This window comes from Chrysochloris asiatica, unplaced genomic scaffold (assembly GCF_000296735.1).
Source record: "Chrysochloris asiatica unplaced genomic scaffold, ChrAsi1.0 scaffold00045, whole genome shotgun sequence".
Classification (NCBI taxonomy): Eukaryota; Metazoa; Chordata; class Mammalia; order Afrosoricida; family Chrysochloridae; genus Chrysochloris; species Chrysochloris asiatica.
This window is the reverse complement of record NW_006408563.1, coordinates 7,246,333-7,265,303: the sequence shown is the minus strand read 5'-3', so window position 1 is coordinate 7,265,303 and position 18,971 is coordinate 7,246,333. Positions and strand designations below refer to the sequence as shown.

At 36.0% G+C, this 18,971-nt stretch overlaps 1 protein-coding gene across 1 annotated transcript in view; it reads left to right on the top strand.

The window, feature by feature from the left end:
- Positions 1 to 18,971, top strand: part of NBEAL1 (neurobeachin-like 1) — a 244,930-nt gene that overhangs the window by 214,725 nt on the left and 11,234 nt on the right. The window contains exons 44-52 of the mRNA XM_006862026.1: positions 1,861 to 1,958; positions 5,845 to 5,961; positions 8,132 to 8,221; positions 12,671 to 12,780; positions 13,464 to 13,636; positions 14,796 to 14,890; positions 16,209 to 16,325; positions 17,352 to 17,513; positions 18,160 to 18,308. Coding sequence (XP_006862088.1) covers positions 1,861 to 1,958; positions 5,845 to 5,961; positions 8,132 to 8,221; positions 12,671 to 12,780; positions 13,464 to 13,636; positions 14,796 to 14,890; positions 16,209 to 16,325; positions 17,352 to 17,513; positions 18,160 to 18,308 — 1,111 coding nt within the window. The remainder of the gene's footprint in view (positions 1 to 1,860; positions 1,959 to 5,844; positions 5,962 to 8,131; positions 8,222 to 12,670; positions 12,781 to 13,463; positions 13,637 to 14,795; positions 14,891 to 16,208; positions 16,326 to 17,351; positions 17,514 to 18,159; positions 18,309 to 18,971) is intronic.

Sequence of the window (18,971 nt, the reverse complement as noted above, 5' to 3'; positions counted from 1 at the left end):
ATGACAATTTAGTTCAGGATCAAGAAAATGTTCTAAAGGCATTGGGAGCCTTTTATAATCCTTAGGAAAAATCACTAGTTCCTAAAGATTGTGAATAGTATGATATTATATAATCATGTGCTCATGTGACTTTTGTTAAATTAACAAGCATATTTTTTGCTATCCCATATTCAGTCTAATAGTTTCAGACCAGTGGAAACCAGTAGATATCAATTAATTCTGATTCATGCTGACCTTGTATATGTCAGAGTAGAACTGTGGGTGATTTTTTTAAAGTAAATTGCCAGACCTTTCTTCTGAAGTGCCTTTGGGTATGCACAGATTGCCAGCCTTTTGGTTAGCAACTAAATAGGCTAACGGTTTGTACCACCCAGGGTCTCCAAAAAGTATGTTGCCTGATCCTGTGCTGTCCCTATTATCGGTTGTAGATCAGTCTGTTGTTTTCATTGGCTGATTTTCAGGAATAGCTCTCCAAGTCTATCTTCCTCATCTATCTTAATCTGGATGTTACATTGAAACCTGTTTAGCTCATGTTTTTGTTGTTAAGTTCCATCATAACAACCCTGTATAGGATTTCTGAGGAGCAGCTGGTAAGTTTGAACTGCCAGCCTTGATGTTGGCAGTCCAGTGATCAAACTACAGTGACACATCAGGACTCTAGCTTCACTGTTAGGTTGTTGTTTAGTGCCGTCGAGTCAGTACCCACTCACAGTGACCTTATGCACAAAAGAATGAAACACTGTCTGGTCCTGCACCAACCTTACAATCATTGTTATGCTTGAGCCCATAGCTGCTGCCATTGTGCCAAAACATTTCGTTGGGAGTCTTCCTTTTTTTTTCCTGACCCTCCACTTTACCTAGCATGATGTCATTCTTCAGGGACTGGTTTCTCCTGACAATATGGCTGAAGTGTGAGAGATGAATGAAGTCTGGCCATCCTGGCTACTAAGGAGCATTCTGGCTATACTTCTTCCAACACAGATTGGTTTGTTCTTCTAGCAGTCCATGATACTTCAGTATTCTTATCCAAACCATAACTCAAATACATTAATTGTTCTACGGTCTTTCTTACTTATTATCCAACTTTTGCATGCATATGAGGCATTTGAAATTTTCCTTGTCTTAGGTCAGGTGCCTCTTAATCCTCAGACTGACGTCTTTGCTCTTGGACACATTAAAGAGGTCTTGTCCAGCAGATTTGCCTACTGTAATATGCTGTTTGATTCCTTGACTGCTGCTTCCATGAGTGTTGATGGTTGATCAAAGCAAAATAAAGTCTTTGACATTTTCAACCATTTCTCCATTTATCGGAAGTGAATTTTAAGCCTAAAAAGCAACTGATGGGTTCAAACAGCCAACTTTTAGGCTAGCAGCCAAGGATTTAATCACTGAGTGAGATTATTTTCTGCCTAATTATGTTTGACCAGTTAGGATTCATCATTTAAAATATTTTACTTCTAAATAATAGACAACATGTATTTACATATATTGTTATTATTGTTAAGTGCTTTTGAGTAGATTCTAACTCAGAGTGACCTAGTATAGAGTTTCAAAGAAGCAATGGTGGGTTTAAACCACCAACCTTGCAGTTAGTAGTCCAGTGTTTATCCTCCAGCACCACACCAGATCTCTAGTTATACACACACACACACACACACACACACGTATCTATCTATATTATGTATTAAATGCTTGAAGACTTACTTTTTGTTGTAAATTTTAAAAAGTTAGTTCTTGATAATATTCTTAGAAATTGAAAAATGGAATAATATTTGTTGAAAATATAGTGGTCATTTTTTATATTGTGTGGCTTGCTGATTTGTTTTCACTCTATGGTGAAGTGACCACTTCTGATTTTAGGAGCTGTGGATCTGGATGCTTTAACAGATGAGAAAGAAAGAAAAGCCTTAGAAGGGATGATTAATAATTTCGGGCAAACACCTTGTCAACTGTTAAAGGTAACTCATATAAGTCATTGATAACTGAAAGTCTAGAATTTAATTGCTAATTAATTACATGACCTGTATTTTTAAAGATATTGATTTTCAAACCTTATTGCAGAATTATTTATAATTTGAGAAATATTATATCATTTAAAAATAAATTTGAATGATGGCTAATATTTTGAAATAAAATATATCACCATATTTTACTATTTCTGAGAGAGGAAAAAGTGAGATTGTTTTAGAAATTAAAGAATCAGTCAAATTATTATTTTTAAATTTGGAACAATATATTAAATTTTACTAAATATTTGTTAAGCATTTAGCAAGGCATTATTCTAGGCATTATTACTAAAAATTAGTAAGATTTGATCTGACTTTTAAGATACTTACTGTGTGGTTGCCACCACTCGTCTGTCAGTTCGTCATACTGTGGTGGCTGTCCTGTTGCTGTGTTTCTGGAAGCCATGCCACCGGTATTGGCAGAGCCAAACATGATGGACAAGTTTCAGCAGAGGCTCTAGTCTCAGACAGACTAGGAAAAAGGACAGTGGACTATTTCTGAATTGTTAGCCACTAAAAACCCGTAGGAGTAGTGTCGGAAAGCTGTCAGATAATTGTGTCATAAAATGAAAATATGAATAGCACCAGATATTGTCAGATATATAGTGCCAGAAAATGAACCTGTCAGGTTTGAAGCACTCAAACTACAACTGGGGAAGAGTCGCCTCTACAAAGTAAAGTTGATCATAATGATCTGAATGGAATAAAACTTTTGGGACCTCAAAATGACTAGAATCAGTTGCAGACATTCAATAATAATCAAAAGATTGAATGTACAAAGAATGAAGTTAGGAAAATTGTAAGCTGTCAAAAATGAAATGGAACGTATAAAGATCTATATCTTAAGCATTGTTGTTGTTAAGTGTCATCAAGTTGGTTCTGACTCATAGCGACCCTGTATAGGGTTTCCAAGGAGCAGCTGGTAAGTGTGAACCACCAAGCTTGTGGTTCAAACTGACCTTGCAGTCCAATGCTTTATTCCACAATGTCACACTAGGACTCCTATCCTAGACATTAGGGAGCTGAAATGGAGTGGTATTACCCATTTTGAATCTGACCATCATACCATTTACTATATACCTGGAATGACAAATTCAAGAGGAATGGCATAGCATTCATCATCAAAAATAACATTTCATGATATATTTTTTAAGTACAATGATGTCTGTGATAGGGTGTCCTAGTGTGGCACTGTGGGTTAATGTGCTAGACTGCAAAGTCGGCAGTTCTAGCTCACCAGCCACTCCTCAGAAACCCTGTACAGGTTGCTATGAGTTGAAACCGACCAATAGCAATTACCAACAACAAAAAAGAAGCACTAGTTAATACCACTTGAATAATTCTGGCATTTTTTTCAGTCTGAAATTGATCGAACATGTAGTCGGATGTGTTGATAATTATGGTGATTGGAATGGGAAGGTTGGAAAGTAAGAGGAAGGCTCAGTAGCTGGAAAATATGGCCTTGGTGAAAGAAATAATGCTGGCAATCACATTATAGAATTTTGCAAGCCCAGCGACTTATTCATTGCAAATACCTTCCTTAAACAACATAAAAGCAATTATACATGTGGACATCACCAGATAAAATACACAGGAATCAAATTGACTACATCTGTGAGAAGAGACTGTGGAAAATCTCCATATCATTAGCCAAACAAGGCCAGGAGTAGACTATGGAACAGACCATCAATTGCTTGTATTCAAGTTCAGGCTAACGCTGAAGAAAATTAAAACAAGTCAAAAATAGCCAAAGTATGACCTTGAACATATCCTGAATTTGGAGACCATCTCAAGAAAAGATTTGGTACAGTAGACACTAATATCTAAAGACCAGAAGAGTTTGGGGATGATATCAGGAACATCATACAGGAAAAAAACAAAAGTCACTAAACAGACAGGAAAGAAAGAAAAGACTGCAATGTTCTTTCACTTCAGAAGGTAGCATATAGTCAAGAACCAATGGTACTAAAGAAGACTGAAAGCATTGGCACAAATCAAGGCTCTGAGAATTGGTGGAATACAAATTGAAAATTTAAAATAAACTAAGGCACTGGAGGCACTCATTCATCTATGCCAACAAATTTACAAGAGCTACTTGGCCAACTGATTCAAAGAGATCCATATTTGTGCCCATTCCAAAGAGAGGTGACCTAACAGAATGCTAAAATTATTAGAAAGTATCATTAATATCACATGCAAGTAAAACTTGGCTGTAGATAATTTTTAAATGCTTGCAACTGTACATGGACAGGGAGCTGTCAGAATCTCAATCCACATTCAGAAGAGGGCTTGGAATGAGGAATAATATTGCTAATGCCAGACAGATCTAGGCTGAAAGCCAAGAATTACAGAAAGATGTTTACTTGTGCTTTATTGACTTTGCAAAAGCTTTTAAATGTTATTGATAACATTTCAAAGAATGCGTATTCCAGAACACTTAATTATGAGGAACCTGTACATACACTAAAAGATAGTCATTGTAACAAAATAAGGGGAAAATGAATGGTTTAAAATCAGTAAAGAGTTGTACACCAGGGTTGTGTGTACTGTCATCATACTAATTCAGTCTGTTTGCTGAGCAAGTAATCTGATAAACTGGATTATCTGATGATGAATGTGGCATCAGGACTGGAGGAAGACTCATTAACAGCCTGTGATAAGATATACAGATGATACTACCTTGCTTGCTGGAAGCAAAGAGGTCTAAATATATTTACTGATGAAGACCAAAGACTACAGCTTTGGTATAGGTTGCATATCAATGTTAAGAAAGCAAAAGTGCTCACAACTGGACCTATAAATAACATCATGATAAATGGAGAAAAGATTGAAGTTGTCAAAAGACTTCATTAATTTTGTTGGATCCACTAGTAACACTCATGGAAGCCCCAGTCAAGAAATCAGACAATGTATTGCAGTAGACAAATCTGCTGCACAAAAGTGTTCAAGAGCAAAATTTTAGAACTAAGGTGTGCCCGACCCAGCCGTGACGTTTTCAGTAGCCTCATATGCATGTGAAAGTTGGACAATGAATAGGAAGATCATAGAAGAACTGATGCATTTGAGTTATGGTGTTGGAGGAGAATGTTAAGGTTACCATGGGTTTGCTGGAAGGACAAATAAGTCTGTATTGGAAGAAGTACAGCCAAAATGTTCTTAGAAGACAGGTTGGGTAGACTACTTTGGACTTGTTATTAGGAGGAACCAGTCCCTTAAGGACATTATGCTTGATAAAGTGGAGGGTCTGTGAAAAACATGAAGACCCCAACAAGATGGACGGACACAGTGGCAGCAGCAATGGGCTCAAGCATAACAGCAATCGTGAGGATTGTACAAGACCAGGTAGTGTTTCATTCTGTTGAGCGTAATGTTTCTATGAGTTGAAACCAACTTAACAGCATCTACAACCACCACAACAGCACTGTGTTATTGGAAAGGCAGGCCATCACCAACTGTTTATAATCCAACATAAATATAAGGGGACCTTAGAAAGTTTGTGGAAAACTTCCCATTATCTTTTCATTACATTTTCCCATGAACTTTTTGAAGCACCCTCGTAAGTATTAAAGAAAATGCAAAATGAAATAATATAGTGAAGAAAATAATAAAAAGAATCATTGATTCTGACTTAGGAAATCAGGGAGTTATCAGTATAGTAGGGTTTTTGTAGAAAAGAGGGTAGGGAATAGTTTACTGAGGGAATAGTCTGAGCTAATGTTTGAAGCTATCAACAGTGCTTGGTATGCATTGTAGCAATATGCCAGTATGCATGAAGGGATATAATAAGAGATGTTTTGATACAGTTGTAGAATTACTTTTCCTTAAAATTATCTTGAAGGAACCACACCCTCCTAGATTATCAGCAGAAGAAGCAGTGCAGAAGCATACCAGAACAGACACTTCAACCCTAAACCTATTTCAACATCTCCCTGAACTGAAGTCGTTTTTTGTAGAGGTAACATCCAACTTGGTAACATCAAAGTTTCCTCTCTGAATCCTATATGCTTTAAAGTTAAATTTATTTTGTAATAATAGGCAAGGATTATAATCTGAATAATTATCTAAAACAGTAAATGATATCTCAAATCTGTTCTTGGATATTTAAAATAATTTGTTAACTGCTGAGTATAATCTGAATTGTTTTCTTGATTTTCTTTCCCCTACTTCTCTGATTTCTGATGAGAAAGAATAAAAAATATATATATATTTAAAATGCATTTTGTGTCAATTGATGCCTAGAGGAAGCCTAAAGTAGTTCTTATTTATGTCTGTTCATATATTTCAGTTTACATGTTGAGTTGCTTTTGAAAGTTAAGAAGGTACCCTCTTTCTAGCACATACCAACATTTTATACTCCTAGAAGAAAATCAGGTGATTAGAATAATTCATAACGTTTGCAGAAACAGTTTCTGTTCAGTGAACTACATTTATAATTTAGGAATAGTTTTATTTTCAGTGTAGGTAACTTTACCAACCAAGGTTTTCCAAAGACAAGCCAGTGACCAACCTTGCAAGTAAGCCTTTCTAAGGACAGGTGTCCTACACCCACTGTGTTAACTCTTTTCTGCATACAGAAGCCCATAAAACTCTATTTAACCCATAATCTGATGGACAAGTAATGCTGTAGTTTTGCTGTGATGCATAAGCACTATTTCCATAGTGTCTAATCAGTTGTGAGATTGTTTTTATAAGATAATACATTCTGAGCCCCACAGAGATGCTCCTTTCTATACCCACAATATCAGTGTCTGGAACCAGGTGAAAGGACATGATTGGTTTCCTTGGGTACTAATAATGATCATTTATCATAAGGGAAGGTCTTTCTCAACACATTCATATGAAAAGACAAGTACAGGTCATCTCTTTGTAGGTGTCATAATGGTGAAGAAAATTGAGGTAGCCATGAAAGCAAAGGCTTACTAAATGTATTTCTTCAGACATCATTATCACTTATGCTTTTGTTCAAATATAGGTTGTTCTCTCGATAAGTTCACAGTGTAAAGAGAAAAGATAAGCTCTATCTTTATATGTTTTATGATTTTTTTATTGTGTTACTTCATATAAAGCTCTTAAAACAGTGTCTAGTTCATAGTGCTAAGTACTGATGTAGTGCTGTAGGATAAGCATTGGACTGCTAAACACAAGGTCAAAAGTTCAAACCCACCAGTCACGCCTCAAAAACGCTAAACAGGTTAGCTATGAGTCAGAACCCATGTGAGGGTACTTAACCAAAAACAGCGAGTTCGTAGTATATATCTAATAATGTAAGGTTATCTTTACCTAATGAATCCTACAGTGCCACAGCAGGTCTCCAGATATATAGATTGTTGTTAAGTGCCGTTGAGTTTTTACCAACTCTTAGCAACCCTTTATAGAGTTTCCAAGGTGGTGGGCTTGACTCACCAAACTTGAGGTTAGCAGTCCAGTGCTTATGCTACCGTGCCACACCAGGACGCCAGATATATTGATAGTATAGATAAATATAGGTAGGAATTGTTCTCCTTTACATGTCTGTTTTCTGAAGTCCATCCATATTTTCTGGTCCTAGTTTTGTGGTTTTCAGATAGTTACCTCAGCTAAAGGAAGTTAGAACCAAAAGGGAATTTCCTTATACTATAACCAATTTTCTTATTTGACTTACTTGAGAAATGTATTCTTATAGTGTTTATATTCATGTCAGCACAGCAGAGGGAAAAGAAAAGACCTTAAATCATGGACTGTTTTAAATGGTTGGTGTTCCTTGAAATCTACATATCTAACATCAGTGATGGTATTGAAGAAAGTGATAGGTTTCAGAAGTTAACAAATATGCTATGGAAACGGCATTTTAAATTAAATGATGATGTGCTTCCGTAGGAGTCCTGGTGTGGCACTGTAGGATAAACACTGGACTGCTAACCATGAGTTTGGTGGTTCAAACCCATCAGCTGCTCCTTGGAAACCCTGTATAGGATTGCTATGAGTCAGAATCCATTTGAATTCAGGCACTTAACACAGCAGCATGTTTCAGTAAAGTGCTACATCACAGGACTCATTCTTGTTCAAAGAAAGAGAGCTTTTCAGTAACTTATGCTAAATAAAGATGAGCAGAGCCAGGTACTAAACCTCTGTCTTTCATTTTATAGGGAATTAGTGATGGTATTCCACTAATAAAGGCCATTGTTCCCAAAAATCAGTCTCGTTCTTTTATGTCTCAAGGCAGCCCTGAGTTACTGGTAAGTTGCTAATACCTTTTCTACATTGCTTTGTCTGTATCCATAGCTGCTTTGAAAAATACTGAGGAAATAAACATTTTTAAAAGTAAATTTTTAAATATGTTACAGAAAATGTATTTAGAATTAATTTGACCAAGACACAAAATGTTTCTCTTATTTACAAAACTTTTATTTTAGCTAGTTGTTGTCATTCTGAATTTTTTTTTTTTGTTGAAAAAATAGATGTATGCAAATAACAAGGACAATTTTGAACATGTAAAATTGGGATAACATCTTACCAAGTATTGAACTCTGTTAAAAAGCTATCATAATAATGAGAATAAGAAACAATATAGATTCGGACAAAAGTGTACACACAGAGCACTTTTTGAGTGCTTTACATAAATTTTGTTATTTCATCCATATAATAATTCTATGAGATAGGTACTATTATTATTTCCCATCTAGAGATGAGAAATTAAAACAAAGAGATGTAACTTGCCCAACATGAGCACTTGCAACTAAGGGACCTGGCACATGGACCAGACCTAGGTCTGTTTTAATTCTAATTTTGTCAATTAGAAATTATATTATTGTTGTTGTGAAGTGCTGCTGAGTAGGTTCCGACCCATAGTGACCTTGTATAGGATTTTCAAGGAGCAACTGGTGAGCTTGAACTGCCGACCTTGCAGTTCAAATGGCTTTGCAGTCTGGCGCATTAACCCACAGCACCACACCAGGATTCCAGAAATGATAATATCAGGGTATAACTACCACAGTGTACTACAGAGATGCCAGAATTAGACCTGTTTGGGTAAAATTATACATATTATGCATTTTCTTAAGGGGAAAGAATCTAGAAAGATACAAACTTACAGTATATTTTTAAGTGATGGAATTCATGGAATTTTCCATTTTGATATCTGTAGTTTTTAAACTTAAATGACTTTTGACAGGCAGCAACCTGTTACTTTATAATTGGTGGGGGAAGTGGCTTTTCATTTTGAAAAGATAATATCCAGTATTATTGTCACTGCTGGTGCGGCACTGTAGGATAAGCACTAGACTACAAAACAACAAGGTCGGTGGTTCAAACCCAGCAGCAGCTCCTTGGAAACCTTGTATAGGGTCACTATGAGTTCGAATCAACTCGACGCTTTAACAGCATTGTGATGATCTTAACATTTCATCAGAAATTCTATTTCTGAGTTGTGTTCTAAATATTATGTATCATAATTTTAAAATGACTTGACCCTAAATTTCTTCTGACTTCCAACTAATGTTGTTGTTGTTGTTAGGTGGCATAGAGCCAGTACCGACTCATAACGACCCTATGCACAGCAGAACGAAACACTGCCTGATCCTGGGCCAACCTCACTACTGTTGCCATGCTTGAGTCCATCAATACTGCCACCTGGCCAATCCATCATCTCTCTGGGGGTCTTCCTTTTTCTCTCTGACCCTTCATCTTACCAAACATGGTATCCTTCTTCAAAGACCGGCCCCTCTTGACAATATGTCTGAAATATGAGAGACAAAGTTTGGCCATCTTGGCCTCCAAGGAGTACTCTGGCTGCATTTCTTACAAAATGGATTTATTGGTTCTTTTGGCAGCCCATGCATGGCACTTTCAGTATTCTCCTATAACACCATAACTCAAAAGCATCAGTTCTTCTATGGTCTTCCTTATTCACTGTCCAGCTTTCGCACATGAAGTTATTGAAAATACCATGGCTTGGGTCAGGCGCACTTTAGTCCTCAAGCTGACATCTTTGCACTTTAACCCTTTAAAAAGGTCTTGTGCAGCAGGTTTTCCTAATACAATACATCATTTGATTTCTTGACTGCTGCTTCCATGAGTGTTGATAGTTGATCCAAGAAGATTGAAGTCCTTGACAACTTCAATCTTTTCTCTGTTGTTAAGAATGTTGTTTATTGGTCCAGTGGTGAGGATTTTGTTTTCTTTACATTGAGGTGTAGTCCACACCGAAGGTGTGCACTTTGATCTTCATCAGTAAATGTTTTAAGTCCTCTTCAATTTCAGCAAGCAAGATTGTATCATCTGCATATCGCAGGTTGTTAATGAGTATTCCTCCAATCCTGATGCCATGTTTTTCTTCCTAGAACCCAGCTTCTCGGATTATTTGGTCAGCATACAGGTTGAATAAGTATGGTGAAAGAATACAACCTTGTTGCACACCTTTCTTAATTTTAAAACATTGTGTTCACATGTTCTGTTTGAACAACTGCCTCTTGGTCCAGGTACAGATTCCTCATGAGCACAGTTAAGTGTTCCGGAATACTCATACTTCTCAGTGTTGTCCATAGCTTGTCATGATCCACACAATTGAAAGCCTTTGCGTAGTCAATAAAGCACAGGTAAACATCTTTTTGGTATTCTTTACTTTCAGCCAAGATCCATCGCACTTCAGCAATGATATCCCTCGTTCCACAGCCTCGTCTGAATCCGGCTTGAACTTCTGGAAGTTCTCTGTTAATGTATGCTTGCAGCTGTTTCTGTATTATCTTCAGTAAAACTTTACTTGCATGAGATATCAAAGAGATTGTCCAATTACTTCCACATTCCGTTGGGTTACCTCTTTTTGGAATGGGCACAAATACAGATCTCTTCTAGTCAGTTGGCCAGATAATTGTCTTCCAAATTTCTTGGCAGAGATGAGTGAATGCCTCACTTTCTTGAAAGATCTCAATATTTATTCCATCAATTCCTGATGCCTTGTTCTTTGCCAATACCTTCAATGCACCTTGAACTTCCTCCTTCAGTATCATTGGCTCTTGATCATACGCTACCTCTTGAAACGTTTGAACATTAACCATTTCTTTTTGGTACAGTGACTCTGTGTATTCCTTCCATCTTTCTGCATCATTCAATCATTTGCCCAAGAATCTTTCAATAACGAAAGTTTAGGCTTGAATTTTGTCTTCAGTTCCTCCAGCTTGAGAAATGCTGAGCGTGAGAACACTTTTTGGTTTTCTAATTCCAGATCTTTACACATTTTGTTTATCTTCCCAAGCTGATCTTTGAAATTTTTCATTTCACTCTCGTACCTCCTCATTTCTTCCATTTGCTTCAGCATCTCTACGCTGGAGAGCAAGTTTCAATGTCTCTTCTGACATCCATTTTGACCTTTTCCTTCTTTCTTATCTTCTTAATGACTTTTTGCTTTCTTCATGTATGATGTTCTTGATGTTCTTTTCTAGTGTTCGGTCTTTAGTGTAGAATGTATCAAATCTGTTCTTCAGATAATCTCTAAATTCAGGTGGGATATATTCAACTAATAGATGCTAATAAACTTTGAGAAATTATGAAGAAAATAAATTTTCAAATCAAAAGTAGAACTTTTAATGAATTGTATGGATCGTCATAAAGACTGACAATCATACTGAATACAAGTATACGTTGCTTAATGTCTGTTTGGGCAAAGTCTGATCGCATACATCTGTGATCCTGTAAGGATTTTTGGTTTTGTTTTATTTTTTAAGGGAAAGTAGCTCTCCTTTTGTTTATCGTTTCTCCTTAATGGTTTTAAAAGACCCTAAACCCAGACTCTTGCAGCATTGGACCAGGTGAGGCAGAGAACATGTCTCTTGATATAGGCCCTTTTTGGGCGTGGGGTGGTATGAGCCTGAACTATCCTGCTACTCAGGCAAGTGTACAGTAGGCAGGGCTGGGCATGCTCAGTTCCAGCCTCCTCAACCATACTGCCACCTGCTGCTCCTGCCACCTCCACTGACACTGTTGTTAAGTGCCATAGAGTCGGTTCTAGCCCATAGTGACCTTGTATAGGGTTTCCAAGGAGGGGTTGGTGAGCTTGAACTGCTGACCTTGCATTTCAAACTGACCTTGAATCCAGCACGTTAAATCACTGCAGAACACCAGGACTCCACTGTCACTACTAACTCCCATACTTCCCAGCTGTCAGCAACTTCAGGAGCGGCAGTAACCACAACAAAGACAACTGAAAGTATATTCATGTAAGGTTTTAATAAGGTGTTTGTACACTATGCAAACATCCCGCTCAACCTAATGTCCTATTTCACATAATGTTTTGTGGATGGAGTCCTGGTATGGCACTTTAGGATAAGCACTGGACTGCTAACCACCAGGTTGGCAATTCAAACCCACCAGTACTCCTTGGAAACCCTATACTTGGTCAGTATGAGTTAGAACCAACTCAGTGGCACATACAACAACATTGTGGATGTTAAATGACACATAACCTGTATTTCCTTTTCAAAATGAGAAGCCCACATTGATTTTTATTAAAGTAACAGGGTGCAATAATAATAACATTTGACAAGTTTTTTGCATTAAGATAAATCGCTTTTCCTGTTTGAATCTGTAAAAGATTCCACAAACTATAAATTCTAACATCATATGACTATTTTGTTGTACATTACGGCCTTCCAATTTTTATTTCATTGGAATCTTCATTTGTTCTTTTCCAGGTAACAGTAAGCATGAATAACATTATTGGAACACATGGATGGCTGCCTTATGACAGAACCATTTCTAATTACTTTACATTCATCAAAGATCAAACTGTAACAAATCCAAAGTAAGTAAATAAATATTTAAAGCAGAATAACTATGGCAGGCACCTACCTTATTACCAGGAAAAACAACTAAGTTGTTTGGTATCATTGTTAAAGTAATGTAGAAACAAGATTTTCTTTCCTTCTTTCCTTCCATTTCTGCTTTTTTGAAACTTAAGTTCTGCTCTTACTGGGTATTGGTTTAAAGACAAAGCAGAATTTCTATAATATTCTATTTTAAAAATTATTTTTTAAGCTTTTCTTGTGAATTGAGTGATAGTTTACAAGGGAGAACATCGGTTTTACACTCATCCTTTCATAGTTCATTTCATTACAATGATTACAATCCCTTCAATGCATCAGCAGTCAACAGTACTTGCTTCTTTTCCCTCTGTTTTTTGTTTGTTGTTTTTTTATGTACACAAAAACACTCAGGAATATGTAATTGTTTAAACAACCAGAGGGCAAGTTCTGCAAGCCTTCCTCCTGGATGCCAAAAACACAGCCTTTCTCTTTCCATGAGTCTAGAGTCCTTAGCTGCTCTCTCTGTATGTCATCATCTCTGGTGTTGTTGCTTCTCTGGTTAGGGTCCTGCATTCCACTCGTGCTCTTCTCCCTTGACTGCCCTAGTGTCCTCTGTTCCTGGAATAGTTGATATCAATCTAACTGATCTTTTAAGAAATCTAATTGTTAATTATACTTACAGAACTCAGCGTAGCATGAATGGTCCTTTTGCTCCAGGACTGGAGGTCACTTCTAAGCTGTTTGTAGTATCACATGATGCAAAGTTGCTCTTCAGTGCTGGACACTGGGATAATAGTATTCAAGTGATGTCACTCACAAAAGGCAAAATTATCTCTCACAATATCAGACATATGGGTAAGCCTTAAATTTTTTTCCCCAGAAGAACCGCAAAGTTTCTTTACTTTTTCTAACTATAAAAGTAGTGCATGTACCTTGTAAAGAGCATGAAGTTTTATCTTTGAAGTTAGGTAAACTTTTTGGTAATATTACCTCCTTTGTATAAGAGTGCCTCATCTATTTTAGGTATACTAAAGCAGTGTATAAATTAATACAACTTCATAATGTCTGAAAGATGTTAAGCTGTTTTTAAATAACTGATAAAATAATTCTTAGGCAGAATTTTGAGAAATTTTAAATCTGTAGTGATGAAATAAAGCATTAATTGCTCTATTACTCTGTTAACTGCAAGGAATGAGTAAAGTAACATTTTTTAATGTAAAGTTACCTGGTAACTTCTTAGTGCCTCAGTCTTTAACATAAAAATACACTGTGTAGATTGATTTCTAAAATACCTATTAAGGAAGGGAACTGGAGCCTGCTTCTAATTCTTTATCAGTGACTCCTAAGATGCCACTTAGCCCAGTTTCTTGTAGTTCAGAAAAAATGTGTTTTACAGTGTAAATTTACATTGTCTGTGGAATACACATACAGAATATAACCTGTTTCCTTAAAGACACTCTCTTTAAGATTGTAATTCCCAAGGGGAGTATTAGGTGACTGGGAATGAAAGTGGAGAGGCATATAAAAATCAGCTGGGTATTCATTTCAAGCTTTGTATCTTTCAGGAGCTCTGGTAGTATATTGGGTTTCGAGTTGGGCTGCTAACCTCAAGGTCAGCAGTTTGAATCTACTGAAAGATGAGGCTTTCTGTTCTCATAAAGATTTACACCCTAGGAAACCTTACACAGGGTCGTTATGAGTCAGAACGGACTCCATACACATAACCACCACCACCATCCTCCTTCCAGGATTCTAATAGGCATTCTCAGCCCCCACCTACCTCTCCTCTTACCCTTAAAGAAGAATGGCTTCACAGAAAGCTGTCTTGGGGAATTTGATATTGCTTCTTTCTTATGTCACTCTTTCCTAATCCTTCCCTAACATTTCTCTCTGTTAGATACAACTTACTTAGTAGTGGTTTGAACAAAAATTAAAATTTCTCTTAAAGTTCTGTTCCAGCAAAACCCAGCTGTTTCATTTTATTCTCCACCCCCCTTTTTTTTTTTTTTTACAGATATTGTGACTTGCTTAGGTACAGATTACTGTGGAATACATTTGATTTCTGGTTCCAGAGACACTACATGTATGATATGGCAAATAACACAACAGGTACTCAGACATTTAAATGCTCTTGGTTTAGATCAGAGGTTCCTCCCTAGAATACTGTTGAGATGTTTGCGTAGGGTAATACATTTTTCCTTGGCATGAATGCCTGTTTGAGCTCCTTTGCATTTCTTACCTCTGTCTTATTTTATTCTGATCACACCTATTAGAGCAGTCAGACTGAAAGGAATACAGATGTGCCCCAGGTAATAGGGAGTCAAGAAGAATTTATCTACATCCTATAGAGCAGATAGACAGTCTGAATGGATGTGTAGGATGACCCTCATTGAAAGGAATACTAGAACAAGTTTCAAACATTCTATAGCAAAAAAAAAAAAAACAAACAAAGCGTGCTAAAAATAGATGAGGAGTCATCTTTCTTCTGGAGAAAAATAACTCGAGGAAAGAGACATATTCTCTACAATTAATTTATGCTATTATAAGAACATAAGAATAGCAGTTTAATATAGAACGTAGAAGATGAAATGATAAAACAGCATTGTTGTTAATTGCCATTAAGTTGATTCCAAATTATAGAGACTCCATGTGTGTAGAGTAGAACAGCTACATGGAACTCCATAGATAGAACATGTCACCAAGCCTTTCTTCTGAGGTGCTTTTGAGTTGATTTGAGCTTCCAACTTTTCAGCAAATAGTCAAGTGCTTAACTGTTTGCATCATCCAGCAGCTTCTGATAAAATAGCATAATAAGATTAAACAGGAGATTGCAAAAGAGTCAAACAGAGACTTAAAGTAACACCATTATAAATACGTGTAAACAGAAATGGCAAGACCCAGATTTGATGAGGCTAAAAATGAAATTAATGTCATGGAATAAGATTTACAGTGATCAAAGTCAATACTTTGATCGATACAAAATAAAAAAGATAAAAAATATTATGTAGCATTTAGAGAAAGAATGATAGCTATATAAATCAAAGACCAGTCAATCTAAAGATAATTGGTGTTTTTGAAATCCAGATTCCAATAAATGGAAAAGAGGAAGTATTCAGAGATAAAACAAACATTTCTTTGAAGTATAGGAAAAATAAATCTGTAAATCAAAATAACCTCCATAGAAAAATTAATAGGAGACAGTCACCATTGAGACAATTTCAGATTAAGTTTTTGAGCTTCAAAAGATTAAGAATAATATGGAATCCAAGAAGAAAACACAATAAGGATTACTATGAATAATTCAATGGTAAAAACTTGTTGCAATATTAGTTTTTAATTAGAAGGTTTAAATGCAATATAAATCTTATTATTAAAAAATAATCTTTAAGAAATCCTCTTTACCTTTGCTTTCCTGTTTCAAAATTAGGGAGGAACCCCTGTGGGTTTAGCATCTAAACCCTTTCAGATTCTGTATGGACACACCAATGAGGTATTGAGTGTCGCCATCAGCACTGAACTCGACATGGCAGTGTCAGGATCAAGGGTAAGATTTCGCTCTTCAAAAATGCTATTTTTTTTTCCTATAAATTTAGAAGCAGTATTTCTATTTTTAAAGTTTTTTTAGGGGAATTAATGAAAGTATAGTTTTTATACCATATTTGTGTAGGACTTTGCAAAAGTAGAGTAATATAAAACAATTAAGAAATTAGGTTCTATTTTGGGATTTTATCGGTCTTCATGGTTGACAGAAGAGGACATTCTATGAAGTAAAATAATGTGAGGGTAAGTCAAAAAATATTGCTACAAATGATAAAATCCTTTATGAGACAAAAATATCAAAAAGTGAAGCTATTGTTTCTCAACATATCCTTCATGAAGGTCTATACACTTCTGTAGGTGAGTTTCCATCTGTTTAACCTTTCCCCCAGTAATCCTCTCTTCTATTTACACCACATGAAATTGCCAGTTTGGGCATCTTTGAGTGACTCAAATTGTGTTCCTTATCAGTGTTCTTTGACTTTGGGGAATAAAAAGAAGTCTGAAAGGGTTAATATCAGGGTGGTGTAGGGTAGATGGGATAAGGATTCTCAACAAAATAGGTCCCCATGTCCTTGGGGAAAATCTATCAAGATTACCCCTATGGCATTCCATAAAGCAGTTGGCATAACCTTCTGAGCTGACCTCTCTGCCTTAATTTAACTAGTCCAGCAGATCCTTATGAAACCATTGTTTGTATTGGACATTTTTCTTTGAAGGCACCCTAATGAGACTAAAACAAACATTAGAGGACTTGTCTGCAACTATCTACTGATCACAAACTTTAACATATTTTGTTTGAAATAAACCCATGCATGTATAAGCTAGAACCCTGCTAGCAATACTTTTTTACTTAACATTTGTATTTAAAATAATAAGGTTGGAATTTATCCTAAAATACGTGCAGACTATACCTTTGATGGAATAATAATTTTCCCAGTTCTTTTCCCACATTTCTGTGTCCAGCCTGTTTTCTCTTTTTTGCTATTATTTTCCTTTAACCTTATAATTTTCTAATATTTTCTCTTTATAGGATGGCACTGTGATTATACATACCATTCAGAAAGGTCAATACATGCGGACTCTACGACCACCCTGTGAGAGTTCTCTGCTTCTGACCATTCCCAATTTGGCTATCTCTTGGGAGGGACATATTGTCATTTACTCCAGCATTGAAGAAAAGACCACCTTCAAGGTATCTGTTTTCTGTGGTAGGGCCAGACTGTTAAACTTACCTTGCCTTTTCTTCTCCTCAATATAGATGAGGAATTTCAAGCAGTTAAGAGCACCATATTTTTAAAGAGAATGTTTTCCTGTCATCATTTAATTGTTTATTTCATACTATTAGAAGGACTTCTATCACAATCTTGGCCTCACATTTATACTTTATTGTAGGTATTTCCATTGGCTTGTATAATATATGATTTTAAAAATAATTTCTGGTTATGTGAGACTTTGTAAATTTAGGTAGAAATTATAGCTAATCTAGATTCTTTTTGAACAAGGTAAGGTGTAAATAAACTATGAATTTTATATAATTATTTTCTTGTCAATCATGTAGCTTTAAAATTTTTTTTTTTTTTTTAATGAAGGTGACTTTTTTTGTACTGGATAAGGTTTTAAAAAATCCTTTTGGGAGAATGAGATTATCTTCTTTAGTATTAATTAACTTGTGCATCTGATTTGAAATCATGATAATATTATTTACACACTTTTTAAAAATAACTGTAGTCTTATTATAAAAACTCAGTAATTTTTCTGTTATAATCATATTTTTAACTGGCGGTATAAAAACTAGTTTTTATTTGAAATAATTAAGTTTTCTAATCTAATTTTTGCAGGATAAGAATATATTACATCTGTTTTCTATAAATGGAAAGTACTTACGGTCTCAAATTCTGAAAGAGCAAGTATCAGATATATGTATAATTGGAGAACATATTATCACAGGCAGTTTACAAGGGTTCCTGTCCATAAGAGATCTTTACAGGTAATAAAAAAAAAAAGTATCACCTTTTCTTTTTTAACAGTTTTTTTAAAATTGATATTTTTTTCTCATTTTTTGGCTTATCAGTTAGTGTGAAAAAAGTCTTTTTTGGAAATGATTTGTAAAAAATGTCTGTAGCTGAAATATTCCTGGATTAATAAATGAAACATACAAGTATATTAAGAAAATATGTAGAGACAGCAAAAAGATTTATGTAGTGCTTACCTTGGGCTCCTGGTGTGTTGCTGTAGGATAAACCTGGACTGCTAACCATAAGGTCAGTAGTTGAAACCCTCCAACTACTTTTCAGAAACCATGTGCAGGATCACTATGTGCAGGATCACTATGAGTCAGAACCAACTTGACAACACTTAATAAAAACAACAAGCTGCTCAGGAGACAACAAGCCAAGCGGTCTGGTCCCCTCAGGGAAAACTACCTTTCAAGACTAAGACTCAATGGGAATACACGCTCTGATTGGTGACCATGTTTGTCACTGATAAAGGGAAGTGAGGGAAAAAGAGCAGTGAAGCTGCAAGCTAAGCCCTACAACGTTTAATAGACTTGTGAAACCGGGTGGATACCTGGTCAGCCAGCAGTGTGGCGAGACCTGGGGAGTCTTGGGCCCAGTCAGTGACATAGCCGCCGAGGACTAGAGTGGAGAGT